Source organism: Drosophila willistoni (assembly GCF_018902025.1).
Source record: "Drosophila willistoni isolate 14030-0811.24 chromosome 2L unlocalized genomic scaffold, UCI_dwil_1.1 Seg196, whole genome shotgun sequence".
Taxonomy (NCBI): domain Eukaryota; kingdom Metazoa; phylum Arthropoda; class Insecta; order Diptera; family Drosophilidae; genus Drosophila; species Drosophila willistoni.
The window spans coordinates 2,117,494-2,135,702 of NW_025814048.1; the positions used below are offsets into that span (position 1 = coordinate 2,117,494).

The following is an 18,209-nucleotide window of genomic DNA, read 5'->3' on the forward strand; positions in this document are numbered from 1 at the left end:
TAGATTTTATTCGGTTGTGGTTTAGTCAATGTTATGAAATGTTTCCTAAATATAACATTATGTGGAGATATATAGAGTATTTATACTCACTTTTTAAAAGAATAGATTTGTATTCATTTACATCAAGGATGGGCACGTAGTGGCTCTTTTGGCTCCCGTGGCTCTTTACCGGCAGAGGCTGGGCAGAGAAAAAGGTCACTTTTGCGAGTCGACGCACCCAAAAATTTGTGTGCCTCGAGTTTTATGACGGGTCATAAAACGACCTTTTTTGGGTCGAGCGAGCGATCGTCGTCGAACTTATGGGCAGAGGGACGGACAAGTCCCGAATTTTACGGGGAGGGGGAAAAAGGTCGCGATCTCGAGCTCGCAACTTGTGGGCAGAGGGAGTGAGGGACAAGTAAAAATAAGGGTTGTTTTTGATGAGTGCTCGAGATCGCGACCTTTTTCCCCCTCCCCGTAAAATTCGGGACTTGTCCGTCTCTCTGCCTACAAGTTGCGAGCTCGAGATCGCGACCCTTTTCCCCCTCCCCGTAAAATTCGGGACTTGTCCGTCCCTCTGCCTACAAGTTGCGAGCTCGAGATCGCGACCTTTTTCCCCCTCCCCGTAAAATTCGGGACTTGTCCGTCTCTCTGCCCATAAGTTCGACGACGATCGCTCGCTCGACCCAAAAAAGGTCGTTTTATGACCCGTCATAAAACTCGAGGCACACAAATTTTTGTGTGCGTCGACTCGCAAAAGTGACCTTTTTCTCTGCCCAGCCTCTGCTGCTGATGCTCTGGCTCCCAAGTTAAATTTTCGTGCCCACCCTTGATTTACATTATCGAATTGATATAGAAATTATTAACATTCACGATAATAAAAATCCTATTCCTCTATATAATTTCCTATCGGTTTTAACGACTTTTATATTATCAAAATGGGAAATATTTATAGATTACTTAGCGCTCATCTTAGCCCGTAGTGAGTTATGGTTTCTTTGTTTTGTTACAGTGTACCCACTCTACAGGTTGAGCTTCAAAGCTTTAGCTGTACTTTGCGTGTCTTGACTGTGACGACCTGTTGCTGTCGACGTCGCGACGTCAGCGTCTACGTCAACGTCAACAGCGAATGCGGCAGCAACGCAGCTTTTGTGTTTATTGTGCGAAGGCTTCAAGCTTCATCTGCTGCTTTGGGCGCAGTCAACGATTTGAGTTGCTGGCCTAAAGACGCGTCCGGCTTAAACACATACGCACACACACATACTCAGTGTGTCGGACAAATCTGGCTTTGATCTTGTCTAAACAATTTTAAACAAATGTTCTAAATGCGTGCAGTGAATTAAACAAATTGTACAAAGTGTTGCTCAAAACTCAAATTCATATGTGAAAATTTTGTTAAAAATCATCTTGAAATTTGTTTATATGTGGTGGCTAATTTATAAACAATTTATGGTAATTTCAAGTTAAAAATAAAAAAACAAAAGAAAGAAAGAAGCTAGTGAAAGTGATGAAGAAGAAGAAGATGAGCCATGACATCCGCATCTCTAATGATGTGAGATTGAGATGATTGTTAATATTAATCATATAGAGAAAGAGATGGGGTGAAATGGGTGAAAGAGATAGAGAAAGAGTGCGATGTGCAACAACAAAAGAAAACATTGAAATCGCAGCTTCGATAAACTATAAAACATATTAAAAACGAAAGTGAAATAGTTTAAATTTTTCTTTTTAAACATTACAAGGAATGAAGTTTTTCAAAATTCAATCGAAAAATGCAATTCAGGCATGGAAAACCAATGAAAATCAAACTCATATATGTTCCTAAAAACAAAATTTCAATTATCAAAGACTTCAATTTTAATTCAAAGTTTAATATCCATTTTTTATTAATACCAATTAAATGTTGACAAAATTTGGATGCTAATATTATAAATTCCAGCAATAAATTCATCAAAATTAAATAAGAAGTAAAATTATCTTGTCAAAAATATATACACAATTAGAACCAATTTGATATTTAGCCAATTTCTTAAAAAAATATTATATAATTGAAAAGTTTCTTCACTAAAATCTTCAGAATTTAGAAGCAAATTGATTAAAATTTGTATATTGTTATCAATTTGTTTAAATATTGATAAAGAAATTCAATTTTTTTCTGTTTTTAATAACTTTAAATTTCAATTGGCAAGCGTCTACTGTACCAAATTAAATCAATTATACATTAAATTTATAACTAGCATTTAGAAAATAAAAATTTATTTGGTGATAATGAAGTGAAAATTGCCTTGAAAATGTTTGAGAGAAAAATAATAAAGCGAAAGCTTGAAAGTAGATATTATATTTCATAATAAATAATTATAATTATAATTATCAGCATTAATATTTAAGGGAATCGTTTATAGTTCAAATTTAAACTATATTCCATTTTCAATTGATTAACAATGCTTCTGAATTGTTTCCTATTATTAAATTCTTTTGTTTCTTTAAATGTGTTTCCAAATTACTTCCTCACTCATAAATCTGAGTTAATTGCAAGACTTTACGATGTCTTGAAAATAAGTTGAAAATTGTTAGCCATCTAAACAATTTAAATTACTTGAAGTCCAACACGACAAGTCATCCTCAACCAGTCACTTAGCCATCCATCCGCTTGAACAACAAGAGAGACCCAAAAAAACATAAAAGAAAACAAAAAAACAAAAAGTACATATATAAAAATCTCACCTTGAGCATTCCAAAAGATTTTTTAAAGTACAAAAGCTGCAGTCAAAACGAAGTCAGCCAATTTTTCTTTTGTGTCACTCAATTGTAAGCAACAATTGCAACTCTCTTTCTCTCTCTCTCTCTCTCTCTCTGTGTGTCTTTCTCTAGCACCTTTAATTACCTGCAATTTCATTTTGAAAGTAACAACAACAAATCAACAAAAGCTGCTGCAACCACAACGAACTTAATTGGGCTCACACAGACACACATACACCGAGTTAAGGCAAAATGAGTTCTGCCACTTTGAACGGCGGCAACATCAGCAGCAGCAACAACAACATCAACGCTGATTCAACAGCCTTGAACTCCGCACAGGTAAAAATGACATATGATCAACATTTTGTTGGTTTTTCTTTTATCTACCACAAACAAATAATTATAATACTAGATTTTGCCATATCACAAAACCAGTTTCAAGATTCAACTTCACACATACATGCATACATATACACACATTTTTTTGGGGGACTAGGTCTTGGTCTTCAACTAGAATGCATCTTTGTATCTGTAACTCTCTGTCCAAACGAGTTGAATTATTTTACTTTTTTATTTTTACTTTTATTTAATTATAAAATTTCAAGTGCTTATTGTTGACGCACTTTATTTTTAATGTTTTTTATGGTCGATTAAGCTTGAAAGTCAAGTCCATGGGCTCAGGTCAGGCGAAATAGGCAAAACAAAATGCTTTTTACTATAGCCTATATGTAAATACATAATAAATATAACCAGAAACAGGGACTGACTTCAGCCATGCCGAAGCTGGTATACCCTTACAAGGTTTTCATTGCTCTTCAACAGGCCTGAATGCAAAAAATCTTCTTGTCTACAAATTATATTGTTTAAACGTTATACAAACTTACGCTGGAGCAAAAAATAAAAAAGTGGTTCTATAAAAAATTATCTCTTGACCGATTGTTCCTATGAAAGATATATGATATAGTCACTTGATCTTAATGAAATTTGGCACAGTCATTATTAGGTGGATCACACTGACAGATATTTAGTTTTATGACAATAGCTTAGAAAATAACAAAGTTATTAAGAAAAGTCACTGTCTTCAGATTTCTATGAAATCCGTTTGAATCCGACAAACTCTGCAGTATATTGAAGCCCATATTAAGCTCTGCTTTAACGGCTTAGGATGAGATTGCATTGATTCAAATGGACGGATGGAGATCATCTCTTCAAGGTGATCCATCTATGCGTTGCACTGTTTAAATCAAAGTTAATACACCCTCTTTACACGGGTATACAAAAACCTTTTACCAAAGTCAAATACAGTTTATTGCCGAAATAATTGCATAATCCATTAAAATGGATTATTTTTGCATCATCAAAAGTTTTAGTTCGTAAGATTTAAAAAAGCTTGACAACAGAAAGCAAATTTGATAGCATGTTATGATATATTGGCTTAAGATTAATAAAGAAAGTACAACTTTCAAATAAACACAAAATGCGTTGAAAACTATCTAATATTTAATGGGTTTTAGTGAAACTTTTATCATTCGATGGGTAATTGATTAAGTGTTATAATTTAATTTGTATAAATGAGTGTAGTAAGACGGTGCACTGTGGACGGAAAGACCGATTTTTTGGCATAAAGTCTAAAAAATCATGGAACCATATGGTGCTTTTTGTTATTTATTTAGAAACTAGACACTCTAAGCACAATATATCGATGAACTATAGATTAGTTGTTGCAGCCCTGTATGAGAACCAGGGTCCCAAAGACAAGCATGAGCTCAGATCTTTGTTTACATTTGCAAGCTTTATAAATTTGCTCAAGTTAGAGGTGACCTATTTTAGTGAAAGTAAACATTAATAAAATAATTACCTATGGAAAATACAGAGCCAGGTATGCTTAATATAAATTTCAGTTTAGAATTGTGTAGTATGTGTTCAATGTTGTACATGTGCCTTATGTTGTAGTATATGTTTTTCTTGAAAATTAGACCCGAGTCCACGTGAATTATGGAGTAGAACTAATTTTCGGCCACTCCCGGCCAAAAAGTAAATATGTGAAGTCATGAATAAAAGTACATACTTGTTCGGGGTAATAATCTTATTTGCGTCTTCTTGCATCCCTCTTTGCACATAACACATATTGCAGCCACTTTTGAATTCAGCAATGCACAGTTGCTTGATGTATGGCGCAACAACACAAACAAAAAAGAATCAATTTATGATTGGATTGTTGATCAATATGATCATATCGGCAGCAAAAATATAGACGATCAACAAAAAGATTCGATAAATAAAAAAGCTGCTACTATTCACGACTTCATTCGAAAAAATTGTCCGAAATTATCTTTTTGATTAAAAAGACACACCACATATGTGTTAAGGGAGGGTATAGCATTAAACATTTTTTTTTAAATTTTTTTCTTATTTTTTTTCTTCTTCATGCACAACATCTTAAGAATAATGTGTTAAAATTTTAGATCGATCCGAGTAAAACTTCTGAAGTTATGGGCAGTTGAACGCAGGTCGGCCGACCGTTTTATATTAGATTTTTGGACTTTAAAACGCTCCCCTGAAAAGTTGTCATTTTCAAAGTCGGTGAACACGATCCTGCAAAATCTACTAGAACAATTCGTTTTGAAATTTTACACAGTACTTCTTCACAAAATTGTTCAGGTAGTCGAGTTTTTTTTTGTCATTGTCAATTTTTAATATTTTGGGATGAAAATTTTCACACATATTGTTTTAATGTTGTATTATCACACGGGCAAAAAAAATTGAACTGAGATCGCCAATGAATATTCTTAAAAAATGTCAGATTTTTGCACGAATTACCTATACCCCCTTAAAAGAGTGTATGATCGAGCTGTCAAGCATATTTTTGAACAAAAAAATCTCAACACAACAAAGCTAAAGTGTTAACTCCTTTTAGAAAATTCCTCATTTAATTATAGTGACGGTTCAAAATATGATGCTAGCGATGAGGAGTCAGACTCAAATTATAGTCCATATATTTAAATGCTTAAGAATTCTAATAATGAATATATTTAAATAATATTGTTATGTATTGGATATTGTACTTTTTGTTTATGTTTTTTTTTATTAATATGTTTTTTAAAATAAATTTTGTAGTGTACTAAGAGAAGCACATAATTAAAATTGAAAAATAGCTCATTAGCAAGATTACTTATATGGGCGGTCTGAGTGGGCGTGGTCGGATTCGTTTCAAATTTTAAAGGTTTACTATGTATGATATTAGTATCACCTGTACCAAGTTTCAACTCTTTATCTTCAAAATTGGACTTTATGCCAAAAAATCGGGCTTTCCGTCCACAGTGCGGTGGTAAAACGACCAAAAATTACTTACGAAAGTTACAAATTCAACAGGCCAACCAGTTGGTTTCTGAAGAAATTACTTGGAAGTCGAGAAAATTAGAATAAAAATTTATCAACACGAAACGGGATAGCCGGCTGTCCACCACGGTAAACACACATACATATGGACCATTGTTTTGTGTGTCCCTATTTTTAAATGGTTTATACGCACATCATGACTATTATTCGTCAGAAGAAGCATCACAAAAGCTTAAAACTAACTTGAATTGCGTGCACGCTAAAAGAAACTACAAATTATATTTAGTGGCTTTAGCTTTTAGTTTCTACGAAATCTAAAGGTTTAAACAGACAGACATAACAACATCAATACGGCTCTTAAGGCAGATATATAGATAATCAAAAATAATTTTAGTTTACAAATTGTCAATTATTACCCATATTAACCAAATTGGGTAACAACTTTAGTTGTTAACACATTTCAAGATCTGGCTGAGAACACAAAAATGTTGTCATATTTTGTACATTTTTCACATCAGCTAGTGGTAATACAATTGTAAAATCTAACAAGTCCTTCAAATTGTCCCCTGTGCCTTGATGATCCTCACTTAAAAAAGATGGTAAAAGTTATTAATAAATTTGGATTCTTAATTCTAAGATTTACTCACCCAAGAACCAAAATTATCTTCTGAGTTGAAGCCAATTTATGTGATCTTTCTATATTTTCTATGCCAACAATTTTATACCTTTTCTTTTTTTTCAAATGCAAATAATCTTCGAATGATTCAGGATCTATTGGCAGTATTTTTAAGTCTCCTCCAGTTTTTCTGGTTCTGTAATATCAAAATAATTTGTATACATGTGAAAAAATCAACGGAAATGATCTTACTCTAAATTAGTTGAGTCGCTGAATACCAAAGTCCGAACGCCAAACGCATTGCACGTTTCCATCAAGTTTTTTAAGCTGGCTTCATTATGATTGTGAGTAGATAATACAATAAGTTCGCCATTAGATTGAGATGAACTTGTTCCACGGACTAAAGGAACATCAGAACTGCAGGTAGATTATTTATCACATATTAACCAAATTGGGTAACAACTTTAGTCGTTAGGTAGATTATTTATCTTAATATCAATTATCAATTTGGTTAATATGTGATAAATAATCTACCTGCAGTTCTGATTCTGTAATATTTTATAACGAATAATTGACAATTTGTAAAAGTAAAAATTCACATAGGAAAATCTTTTTACCACATTTCAGGACCTGGCTGAGAACACAAAAATATTGCCATATTTTGTAAATTTTTCACATCAGCCGGTGGTAATACAATTGTTGAATCTAACAAGTCCTTCAAATTGTCCGCTGTGCCTTGTTGATCCTCACTTAAAAAAAATGCTAAAAGTTATTAATAAATTTGGATTGTTAATTCTAAGATTCACTCACCCAAGAACCAAAATTGTCTTCTGAGTTGAAGCCAATTTATGTGATCTTTCCATATTTTCAATGCCAAAAATTTTATAATTTTTCATTTTTTTCTCACGCAAATATTCATGCAACGACTCAGGTTCTTTTAGCCATATTGTTAGTTCACCTGCAGTTCTGATTCTGTAATATTTGTAAAGAAATGTTAATTACAAATATGCATAACGAAGTAAATGGAAAAGACTAACCCTAAATTTGTCAACTTGTTCAATACCAAAGTTCGAACGCCAAACGCATTGCACGTTTCCATCAAGTCATTTAAGCTGGCTTCATTATGATTGCGAGTGGATAATACAATTAGTTCGCCATCAGATTGAGATGAACTTGTTCCACGGACTAAAGGAACAACTCCTGGCTCGGTTGCAGCCGATGTATTCCAGCAAGTTAGATTGGACTTGGGATATGTATCGTTAATTGGTTTGTTACTTGGCATATCTTCATTCACTGGTGGAACTCCACCAGGATGGATGGATGTTGATTTGAAAGCTTTTCGTAATTCATGTACTAATTCTTCCATATCTTTATTTGGATAAATTACTGCATCATTTTTCATGTTAAAAGCAATCAAAAGGCTATGTATTGACCAGCGTTGTCCAAACAATTTATATAACAGGAGACGAACTTTCACATGAGGTAAAACCGAGTCATCTGCTATTTGATCCTTTAAAATTTTCTGTATAAATTCATCTAAAGGCGCATTTCTAAAAATAAATTTAAAATATAATAAATTTATTTTCTATACCACGAATTATTTTTAGCTTACCGCAAACTTGGATATTGTGTAAACAATTTTTGTATAATCAGTGTTGTGAATTGACGAACTTCTAAGTTTTCTGCTTCCTTAAGAGGCACCAAGCATTGTAAGAATTTATCAATGTGGCCGATCCATTTTCCAGAAATTTTATTTAATAACAAATGTGTAACGGAAAGTAAGGACATTTGTTGATTTGGCTGTAAAGTAGCTATAGACTGCAAGCGCTCGATAAGGATTTGTGGATCATCTAAATATCGTGCCACTATCATTTCATAAAGGCATGTAATATTTAACTGCTCATGGGGTGAAAGTAATGCTGTCCATAACAAATCTAAGCATTCAGATTCCATTGGTGGTGGTGGTGGTGGTGGTGGTGGTGGATAATATTTTGCCAATAACAATGGTCTAGTTAGATGCTTCTGTGAGTCAAGCAAAACAAAGGCAATGCAAAGTTTAAGTCTGTGCTCCTTGGAGTTGGCTAGATAACGTGGATGGCTCTTAGACAGTTCATTGTTAAGCTGCAACAATTCACAAATGATTTTGTTTGGATTCTCGCTAACCAAAAACACCATGTCACAAAAAGTAGTTAGAGATTCAAAAATCCTGTAAGTGCAATGAAAGGATACTTTGATATAATATTATTATTTGTCAATTCACTTAATTTACTCTCACCATGCATTTTTAGTTATTTCTAAATGAAGGATAAGTTCCTCTAGGATTTCATTGATAGAAAATTTTACTTTCGATTTTAATATTCCAATTACAACATTTCTATTGCTACGAATATAATTCGTAATAATCTTTAAGCAAATGCTATTTTGTTCTGCAGGTGTCAAATGTTTGGATGCATATTTTCCAATTGTCCAAGCTCTACAAAATATAGAAAGAGAAGAAAATAAAATGGACCCATTTACACAGAATATAAATAAATACTTTTCGAATGCACCAAGTGATAAACAATTTCAGATTGGGACAAATATTTCCAAGGCAGTTCGTCAGGGTATTAAAAAGACGTAATTAGCAGAATTTCGACATCGGATCGGATTTTAAATGGTTTTTTCGGTATTGACTTCCCTTTGATCTTCGATTAGGGCGATTTGATTTTGATTCGTAAATGTCTGCGACCGGTAAAGAAAATCCCCTGGCACGAGAAGAGACGTCTTACAATTGTACCTGGCAAAAACAAACTTAGACTTGTGGGAGACTGTTTAGAGACTGTGTCCAGAGTTGCATTGACAGATGTGTCGCCTTCAAATGTTGCAAGCTGACAGGATGAATCTGCATTGATCCTGGCAACATGTTCAATGTTTCAGTGGAAAGTTCAGTCTCAAATACATAGGGGGAGAGGATTCAAAGTTGGTCAAATTGACTACCGCCGCCAAAATTCCTGAAACCCCGAGTCATACACTTTTTTGCGAAGTGTTTACCAACATGCCGAAAAATATCAATTTAGAAGGTCCTCTTACATACATAAATAGGTATTCATAAATACAGATACATTATCTAAGTGAATTAACTTACATTTGAGGAAATGGAAACTTTTCCAGTAAAGAAACAAAAGTCGATAACACATTCGCGTCCTCCAATTGTTCATCAACTTCTCCCAAAAGATATCCCAAGTGTTGAAATGTTAGCTTTCCTCCCATTTGAAGTAGTTCCTGTGGTTTGAAGCCAAAAGATTTTATGTCCTTCCACTTTTTTATCTGATTTAAAACAAACAAGTCTACAGAAATTTCCAGCAAAATAGATTTCTCCTCTTCAGTTTGACACTTGAGCTTATTGAGCAAATGATTTTGTATTGCCTTCAGATCTCCGCCTAGAATTAAAGAAATGTTCACTTCGTATTTGGTGGCGCAAAACTCCCTAATCTTTTCAGAGTCCTTGATCCAAGCCATTATGTAATAAGGTAACAGTCCATGTTGAGCTTTTGGTACTGTTCTTAGTTTTTCAATTAGAGTAGCAACTACAGGATTTGCGAACCGTATACAGAATGGATTCGAATAGAATATTACATCCAAGTTAATTTTGTTGAAGAAAACGATTTCCGCTCCAAAATTGTCACAATTATTTATTTTGTCCAACAACCAATTATGATCGCAATATTCATATATCGAGTTTTTGTACATCGTCTCAATAAAGAACAAGTAATCCCTTAAGGACAATTCGTCAATTGTAACCTATAAGTCATAAGATAAAAGAGAATGAAGGGCACGAAATTGAAGTGACGAAGTGACTTACGCAAAATCGATCCATAACGCATCCTAAAAATTTTTCCAGCATTAGTACGTCTGTAATTTCTTGGACTCGAAAAACGAGTTTAAAGAATATTTCCTTACTAATGCTTGGCGCTTGTCCTTTCTTCTCTTTCGGTATACTTCTGAGCCAATTCCATAGTGGAATATTATTCCATTTCCATGGAACGTTTACCAGGGCTTTCACAATCGATTCCACTCCACTTGTTAATACGAAGTTTTTGAAGACTCCATTATCATAATCATTACCATCATCATCATCATTACCATCATCATCATCATTAACATCAAAAATGTCGAAAATCGTTCGATTGGTTAATGCTAGAAACTCATCTATCAAATTCCAATCAGTCAAATGAGACATTGTCACATTGTCGTCTATATATTTGACTGTTTCATAAAGAATTAATTCATTCTCGGAATGGAAGAGCTTGAGGTATAAAATACGCGTCCATGGGGAAATGTCGGTGGTGGATTTCAGCTTGTCCAACCAACTGACTAAGTTATTGGGCATCTGTTGCTCCTCCAAATGTTCCAATGCAGAAATGTAATCGGAATCGAAATACTCCTTCAATTTTCGCATAAGAGAGTAGCCTGTTTTACGATCCGTCTTCTCCTTTGATTGGACTAACTGTTGAATCCCTTTCTGCATTTCTGGCGAACTTCCAACTCGGTGAGCGAAATCATCAGAAAGCGTAAAGATTATCTGTCCAGCGAGAGGATGCACCTGATCGCCACTCAGACAGAGTGACCACAGCTTATTCAGCAAAAGATTGGTATCGGTATTTGGGAATTTCCTTATTTGAAGCTGAAGAATGGCCAACACATTAGCGACAAACTGACGATGTTCCATAGAGGAAGCAGCTTCATTTCCATCAAAGACAGCCATCATGACTGAGATTAGCTTTTCAAATATATTTAGAGACAAGTTCACATTTTTAATCAGAAACAGGTTAAAAATAAATTCCAGAATTCGTTTTGTGGCCGATTGCGTAACTTCATCCTGTTTTATATCAATTAAATTGTATAGCAGATCATTAAAATCCCTATCAATCAATTGAGGTTGAGTTTCACAATTCATTTTTATATAGTGGTTTAACTTGTTCGAAAATGGACAACCGTATTAGTCAACGGAATGACTAATTATTTACTAGTATTTAAGATAAGCTACACATTTTGCACTCATTTTTTAAAGATAAAATAGATATTCTATGTCCTATGTTCTATGTCACGACAAATTGAATTTTTCACATGGAGATACTATAAACAAGTTCTTGTTTCATATATCCATATCCGTCCGTTCTTTTGAACGATTTATGTATTTATATATCCGTTAAACTGGATCGATCAACTATGAACTTTAAACGATTAAGCTAAAAAATTATTCCTTTGTTCCATGAAATATTATCAGATAACGCTTTATCAGTTACTTTTAAATGTAAGTGTTTAGAAATGATATGGCCAATTTTCCGCCGAGTCGAAATACTATCATGTGCCGTGTTGTAAATTGTACTGAAGTGAGAAACGAAATGCTAGCAGGTTTAATAATGTTCGATTCCTACTTGAAAGGCATTAGATTACCTTAAAATGACGTTAGTATTTGTTGTAGATAATAGCAGATAATGGAAATGTAAATAGATTACTTTCATAACATGTTGAATCAATTATTATTTAGGAATTAAATTAATAATTAAGTATGATTACTGAATGTTTGTCGTATCTATTTGAATATATGTATTTAAAATTCGATAAACCGCTTTGAATTATTCACAAATGAATCCACTTACATCAAAATGAAGTAAGTAAGTCGTCTCGCCGACTATGGTATACCATACACCAGTAAAACAAATATTTCAAATATTATAACAAATGCATTTACGTATTATAAAAAACTCTTGCTCACTCAAGCATACGAGCACCCTAGCGCCCCCACCATCCAACGGCCAACGCCGGCCATATGGAAAAACCTTTATAACTTGGCTATTTTTAGTCCGATTTTGGTATTTTGCTGGATATTAGTATCAAATCGTCTTGGCTGTTGATGCTGATTAAGAATTTATACTTTATGGGGTCGGAAAAGCTTCTTTCTGCCTGTTACATACATTTTGGCGACTTTAACATACCATTTCACCCTATGGGTGTATGGTATAAAAAGGAAAATGTATAGTCAATTAATCCTGGCAAAAATCAATATAGATCACTTTTCGTTTTTTATACGGCAAAGGATCAATTACTCAAGAACATTAGACTTATTTTATAGTCTGAGGGTAAAATCTATTTTTTTCCTTTTAAACCTTGAGTCGGTACAGTTAGTAAGAAACACCTCCAAGATGGCTTATTAGATTACTTGGGCACTAACTTTCATTAGTCACTGTTAAAGCTAAATATACTACATGTTGATAACCAACCAATAACTGTCTAAATAAAACGGTTCAAAGAACTAAAGCACTGATTTCTAGAGAATGAAAAGGAGAGATCTGTATAAAAAGGCACGACAATACTTAATTGATCTGAAAAGAGAGATTTCAAGAACTTAAACTAACTATCTGACTTTGCATTGAACAACGATTTATTAGGAAATTACACAGTTAACATTTTGTTTAACTATTTTGTATGAAACTTTATACTGATTTTCTAAATCTAAGCTAAATTTTAAAGCTTATTTGCCATTAAATATTTTCTGTTTGTGTAGTTTAATTCCATATGTCTTACATTAATTGTTATATATGTATAAATCTTTAATATTTTATTTCTCATTCATCGAACCAACTAGCAAATTAATATTTAGGTTAAAGAATTTGGTCTAGTAAGAAATTTGTTATTAATAAAAAGGTATTAATTATGAATTTGTGAATGAAACAAAATGATTTTTTGATAGTTTAGGAATTATCAATTAAAGAGTGATAATAAGAATTAAATCAAAACCTTAACAGACATTAGTTAGTGACTAAATTCGAAACGATCTCAAACATGACTAATAACATTATGAACACCTGTCTAGCAATTGAGTTAAAAAACTAAAGTCAAGATCAAAAGGTGATCATGTTGATCAAGCGTAAATAAGCAAACAAAAAAACCGAAGAGGAAAAAAATTATTGATTGTATCCAAACATTTGCTTTTCCTACACTTTACTGATCAAACTGTCAAAAACCAGTCAAACTAAAATAGAAAAAAAAAACTTGATTGACTCGAAATCTCATATCGAAAGTTCATAAAAGCCAAGCAAATATTTGGCCCAACGATTCAGCTAACCGTCCATCCATCATGATGACCAGCAGCGACAGGGAACCCTTGGTGGAAGAGGGCAGAGTTCTGGGCCCCCAGGCACGCCTCACACTTGGCCATAAAGTAAATGGGAGGGGTTCGGAATGTATTTCACAAAATCGTTCTCAAATAATAATTCCCTTGTTAGATTCTCTTCTTTATGCTGGGTCTGATATCGGCCCTTACCATATGTGTGCTCATCCGATTGTCCAATAAACTGACCGCCGATGCTGAACACAAGTCTTTGATGCACTTTAAAGAGATCTCAAATGGTCGACGCTTTGGCAATTAGCATTAATATATTTGTATTCATATTTTGTATATATATATATTTTCCCCTTTGCTTATCAAGTGTTAAATGATTTGATGCGGAAAAAGTTACGCCGATTTGTTTGTTTTTCAAGTGCAAATTAAACAACTAGCAATTAGCAAAAGATCACGAAAATCGTCTATAGGGGAAAGGGGTCAATGTTTGATCTTGACAATGTTTAATATTTGAAATGTTTTCTAGCTCTCCGATGTGGAAAATGCTGGAAATTCCCCACAGATACCACCCAAAAACAAGAGCCGATGGCGTCTCTGGCTACTTTTGTTTCTCGGACCAGTTTTGGCAGCTGGAACTGCTGCTCTTTGGTACTTTCAAGGTCTTTGGTTTGGATTGGGTTCTCTCTATGTCAGTTTGAGCCTTTTGCTATTGATTAAGCCCGGATTCCGATGGTTCTACATAGCCGCAGTAACAGGACCAAGAGATACCAAGTAAGTTAAACAATTACTTTCATTTAATCTGAATTTGTAACGTTTTTAAGAATATTTTGGAAAAGTTTCAAGAAAATCAAAGAAAGCCATTCGCTCTCGAAATTCCATTCAATTCTTTGGCAAACTTTATTTTTCAAATAAACATAAATCCAAATCCGAGTGCCATTTCTTTAAATACTTTAGGTTCCAATCATTTAGGAAAACTTACTAAGAAAAGTTAATCAAATGCCCTTAAATATCGAACCAACATCTTCTCAAAGCATAATTTCCCCGTACCCCACCCATCGATATTTTTCTTTGTGATATTCACCATCATTTCCATTTGACCAATAAGGTGCAAGCGAGAGGGAACGATAATAAATATGTATATTCTCTCTGTCGCTTCTTCTCGCAGTCAAAAGTTATCTTTCAACAAATATTTTCTTTCAATATAAAGTCATGATATTTAGCCCAATTTATTCAGATTTCGATGCTTAAAAAGTTATCCCTAATTTGTTTGCTATTAATCAATTTTTGCTTTCTTTACAGGGCTCTAATTTCGTATATACGAGTTTTAATATTTGTGAAACGTCAAGAGCGCAAAAATCTCAATATTGGGGACATTTTCGAATCGAATGTGGCACGTCATCCGGATAAATTGGCCATTGTGAGTGAGACTCAGCAATGGACATTCCGTCAAGTGAATGAACATGCGAATCGTGTGGCCAATGTCTTTCATAGTCATGGCTACAAGAAGGGCGATGTGGTGGGTCTCTTGCTCGAGAATCGCCCAGAATTTGTGGCCACCTGGTTGGGTCTATCCAAAATAGGTGTGATTACGCCTCTGATCAACACAAATCTACGTGGACCCTCGCTCCAGCATAGCATCAAGGTGGGTCAGTGTACGGCTCTCATCTATGGAGCTACCTTCAGATCGGCAGTTATGGATATAGCCAAAGATTTGCCTGCTCATGTGGGACTGTATCAATTCAACGATGAGGGATCGACCGTGGCATCAACTGAAGGACTTAGTCAGGGTTTGGCCCAACAATTAAACGGACTACTGGATGGAGCAGCCAAGGACAAAGTGTCAGCTGGCGCCAATCGAGCTGATCATCATGATAAACTGGTTTATATTTATACATCGGGCACCACAGGATTACCCAAAGCTGCTGTCATCACCCACTCACGGTGAGAGGAGATCATCTCTTGCATTTTCCAAACTCTCTTGATGAATTTTGATCTTGTTTTAGTTACTTTTTCATAGCCGCTGGCATACACTATGCTTTGGGTTTTCGTGACAAGGATGTGTTCTATACACCTCTACCCCTCTATCATACAGCCGGAGGTGTGATGAGCATGGGCCAGGCCTTGCTCTTTGGCTCCACTGTGGTTATACGCAGGAAATTCAGTGCCTCGGGCTATTTCGCCGACTGCGCTCGCTTCAATTGCACGGTAGGATTAGCCATCATAGAGACCTCTGGAATACTACAAGTTGCTCTTTTTCAGATTGCTCAGTATATTGGAGAGATGGCGCGTTATATATTGGCCACGCCGGCAGCTTCACATGATCGCAAGCACCTGATACGCATGGTCTTTGGCAACGGTTTGCGTCCACAGATTTGGCCACAGTTTGTTGAGCGTTTCGGGATTAAACAAGTCGGAGAATTCTATGGAGCCACGGAGGGTAATGCGAATATCATGAACAACGATAGCACTGTGGGAGCCATTGGATTTGTGTCTCGTATTCTGCCACAAATCTATCCTATATCCATTATACGTGCAGATCCTCACACTGGTGAACCGTTGAGAAATAAGAAGGGCTTCTGCGAACTCTGTGAACCCGATGAGCCGGGCGTGTTTATTGGCAAGATTGTCAAGGGCAATCCTTGTCGTGCTTTCCTGGGTTATGTGGACACCAAGGCCTCCTCCAAGAAGGTGGTACGTGATGTCTTCAGTAAAGGGGACATGGCCTTCATTTCGGGCGATCTACTCGTCTCCGATGAGAAGGGCTACTTATATTTCAAGGATCGTACCGGAGACACTTTCCGTTGGAAGGGTGAAAATGTCTCCACTAGCGAAGTGGAGGCCCAACTAAGTAATCTTGCTGCCTACAAGGATGTGATATGCTATGGCGTGGCCATACCACACACAGAGGGCAAAGCTGGCATGGCAGCCATCTATGATCCAGCCCGGGAAGTTCAACTGGATACATTGAGTGTGGAGATAACAAAGGTCCTGCCCAGCTATGCACGTCCGCAGTTTTTGCGTTTCCTGCGTAAAATCGATTTGACGGGAACCTTCAAATTGCGCAAAGTGGAACTGCAACAGCAGGGCTATGATCCGGCCACCATCGAGGATGAATTATATTATGCCAAGAGTGATGGAAGCTACGCTCCGTTGACGCCAACCGTATACGACAGCATTCAGCGTAGTGAAGTGCGGTTTTAGGAGACTCTTTCTCCCTCTCTCTCTCTTCCCGTTCACGTCTTTTATTCCTTTTGGGGAAAAATCATACAGGAATATATAAGATTAGCAAATGGAGGACCTCTTTAAAGGGCGGGGGGGGGATCTACTTTTAATTGATCTTATGGTTCAGTTAGAGGCAGTCTTAACCCTTCCTTAGCCTTAGCCTCTACTTCTTTACGGTGGTGCTATCCTACGGAATCGTTAGATGGCTTAAGCATTTATTATTATTAATGGATAGATTCATTTTATTGTGCTAAGTATTAAATAAGTAATAAAAAATCAATCTTACAATTGGAGGAAAAAAATGTCTAAAAAATGTTGCTCACAGAAGAAAACTTTCTCCAATTTGAGGGGAAATACTTTTTGATCAAACTTGGTTATTCCTTTACCGGCACATCCTTGGTAAGTTCGGCTTTCTTCTTTTGCTCCATGCGTTGCTCCACCTGCTCCAGACGCTCACTCATGGCGTCCAGGGATTTGAGCAGACCAGCTTGGATTTCGCCATAACGTTTCATGGCCAATATCAGACTCTCCTCAATGAGTTCACTCTGCTGGGCATATTCGCCATTGTTGGCTGTGATCTGTTTCAATTGATCCAGACACTCGCTGGGAATGCTGCGAAAGTATTCGGCCCCAAGAGCCGGTTCCAATTTTTTAATCCTCTCCAGCTGCTCAGCCTGCAAGTGCAAATCGGGAGCCACTGCATTGAGGTAGACTTCTTTGGAGCGCACCTGTTGCTGCTCTTCTAGGAAATTGGGATCCAAATATTTCTCCAGCTCCCCACTCCGAGCCACACACTTCTGGAGCTCTGTGCGTCCGGTGGTGGCTTCAGTTAGCATGGAGTTGGCGGAGCACAGGGAATCCACAACATTGGCTGTTTTATCGCTACCAGAGTCGCCGTCCGGCAGGGGCCCCAACACGCGTGTCAGTGCATCAATGCGCTTCTCCAATATGTCCAGAGCATCCATAGTTATAGTTTACAACTTAATTTATTTATTATAAAATTAATAAAAATTAACTTTGTGTTTTGTTGATGATGTCATATGTTCGGGTCAAGTCCGCTTGGAGCGCTGCTGAACTAACTAATAATGCGTTAACGAGCTCAAAATGAGTTAACAGCTTGACAAAGTAACAAAGTTAACAGTGGCGTTTATATACAGGGTGTCAGAGGAATGAATTTTTGAATGGCCACTAGCCATAAGATTAAATTGG

The 18,209-nt window shown here is 35.8% G+C and overlaps 4 protein-coding genes across 9 annotated transcripts; 2 read left to right on the forward strand and 2 right to left on the reverse strand.

The window, feature by feature from the left end:
• The first annotated feature begins 1,181 nt into the window (after positions 1–1,181).
• On the forward strand, positions 1,182–17,293 carry LOC6639790 (long-chain fatty acid transport protein 1). The gene is made up of 6 exons (XM_002062684.4): positions 1,182–1,431; positions 2,884–3,057; positions 14,305–14,549; positions 15,078–15,719; positions 15,782–15,983; positions 16,038–17,293. The coding sequence occupies exons 2-6, from the start codon at positions 2,971–2,973 to the stop codon at positions 16,977–16,979; spliced, it is 2,118 nt and encodes a 705-aa protein (XP_002062720.2). The 5' UTR covers positions 1,182–1,431; positions 2,884–2,970; the 3' UTR covers positions 16,980–17,293.
• On the reverse strand, positions 5,821–12,060 carry LOC111519827. Of its 6 annotated transcripts, XM_023181923.2 has the most exons (10): positions 10,515–12,056; positions 9,798–10,453; positions 8,949–9,146; positions 8,286–8,879; positions 7,711–8,223; positions 7,484–7,645; positions 7,291–7,422; positions 6,926–7,090; positions 6,705–6,869; positions 5,823–6,643 (listed from the first exon to the last, which is right to left on the reverse strand). In XM_023181923.2, the coding sequence occupies exons 1-10, from the start codon at positions 11,607–11,609 to the stop codon at positions 6,508–6,510; spliced, it is 3,816 nt and encodes a 1,271-aa protein (XP_023037691.1). In that variant the 5' UTR covers positions 11,610–12,056; the 3' UTR covers positions 5,823–6,507. The 6 variants fall into 6 exon arrangements, 5 of the variants coding, with proteins under 5 accessions (XP_023037695.1, XP_023037691.1, XP_023037693.1 ...); XM_023181925.2 differs by lacking the exon at positions 5,823–6,643 and having other exon boundaries at positions 6,804–6,869; positions 6,926–7,004; XM_023181926.2 differs by lacking the exons at positions 5,823–6,643; positions 6,705–6,869 and having other exon boundaries at positions 6,989–7,073; positions 10,515–12,057.
• Positions 13,644–14,174, forward strand: LOC26529954. Its single transcript, XM_015179012.3, has 2 exons — positions 13,644–13,877; positions 13,942–14,174. Exons 1-2 carry the CDS (start codon positions 13,794–13,796, stop codon positions 14,083–14,085), a joined length of 228 nt encoding a protein of 75 aa, XP_015034498.1. The 5' UTR covers positions 13,644–13,793; the 3' UTR covers positions 14,086–14,174.
• Positions 17,215–18,071, reverse strand: LOC6639898. The gene has a single exon (XM_002062683.4). The coding sequence runs from the start codon at positions 17,963–17,965 to the stop codon at positions 17,375–17,377; it is 591 nt and encodes a 196-aa protein (XP_002062719.1). The 5' UTR covers positions 17,966–18,071; the 3' UTR covers positions 17,215–17,374.
• Between the last annotated feature and the right edge of the window lie 138 nt (positions 18,072–18,209).

Bases quoted from the DNA above. Each gene is read 5' to 3' on its own strand.
- LOC6639790 (XM_002062684.4), top strand. From the start codon at position 2,971: ATGAGTTCTGCCACTTTGAACGGCGGCAACATCAGCAGCAGCAACAAC. The intron at 15,720-15,781 runs GTGAGAGGAGAT...ATCTTGTTTTAG, and splicing joins GCTGTCATCACCCACTCACG to TTACTTTTTCATAGCCGCTG. The intron at 15,984-16,037 runs GTAGGATTAGCC...GCTCTTTTTCAG, and splicing joins GCGCTCGCTTCAATTGCACG to ATTGCTCAGTATATTGGAGA.
- LOC111519827 (XM_023181923.2), bottom strand. From the start codon at position 11,609: ATGAATTGTGAAACTCAACCTCAATTGATTGATAGGGATTTTAATGAT. The intron at 8,880-8,948 runs GTGAGAGTAAAT...TTGCACTTACAG, and splicing joins GAAATAACTAAAAATGCATG to GATTTTTGAATCTCTAACTA. The intron at 6,870-6,925 runs GTAAGATCATTT...TTGATATTACAG, and splicing joins AGCGACTCAACTAATTTAGA to AACCAGAAAAACTGGAGGAG.
- LOC26529954 (XM_015179012.3), top strand. From the start codon at position 13,794: ATGATGACCAGCAGCGACAGGGAACCCTTGGTGGAAGAGGGCAGAGTT. The intron at 13,878-13,941 runs GTAAATGGGAGG...TTCCCTTGTTAG, and splicing joins GCCTCACACTTGGCCATAAA to ATTCTCTTCTTTATGCTGGG.
- LOC6639898 (XM_002062683.4), bottom strand. From the start codon at position 17,965: ATGGATGCTCTGGACATATTGGAGAAGCGCATTGATGCACTGACACGC.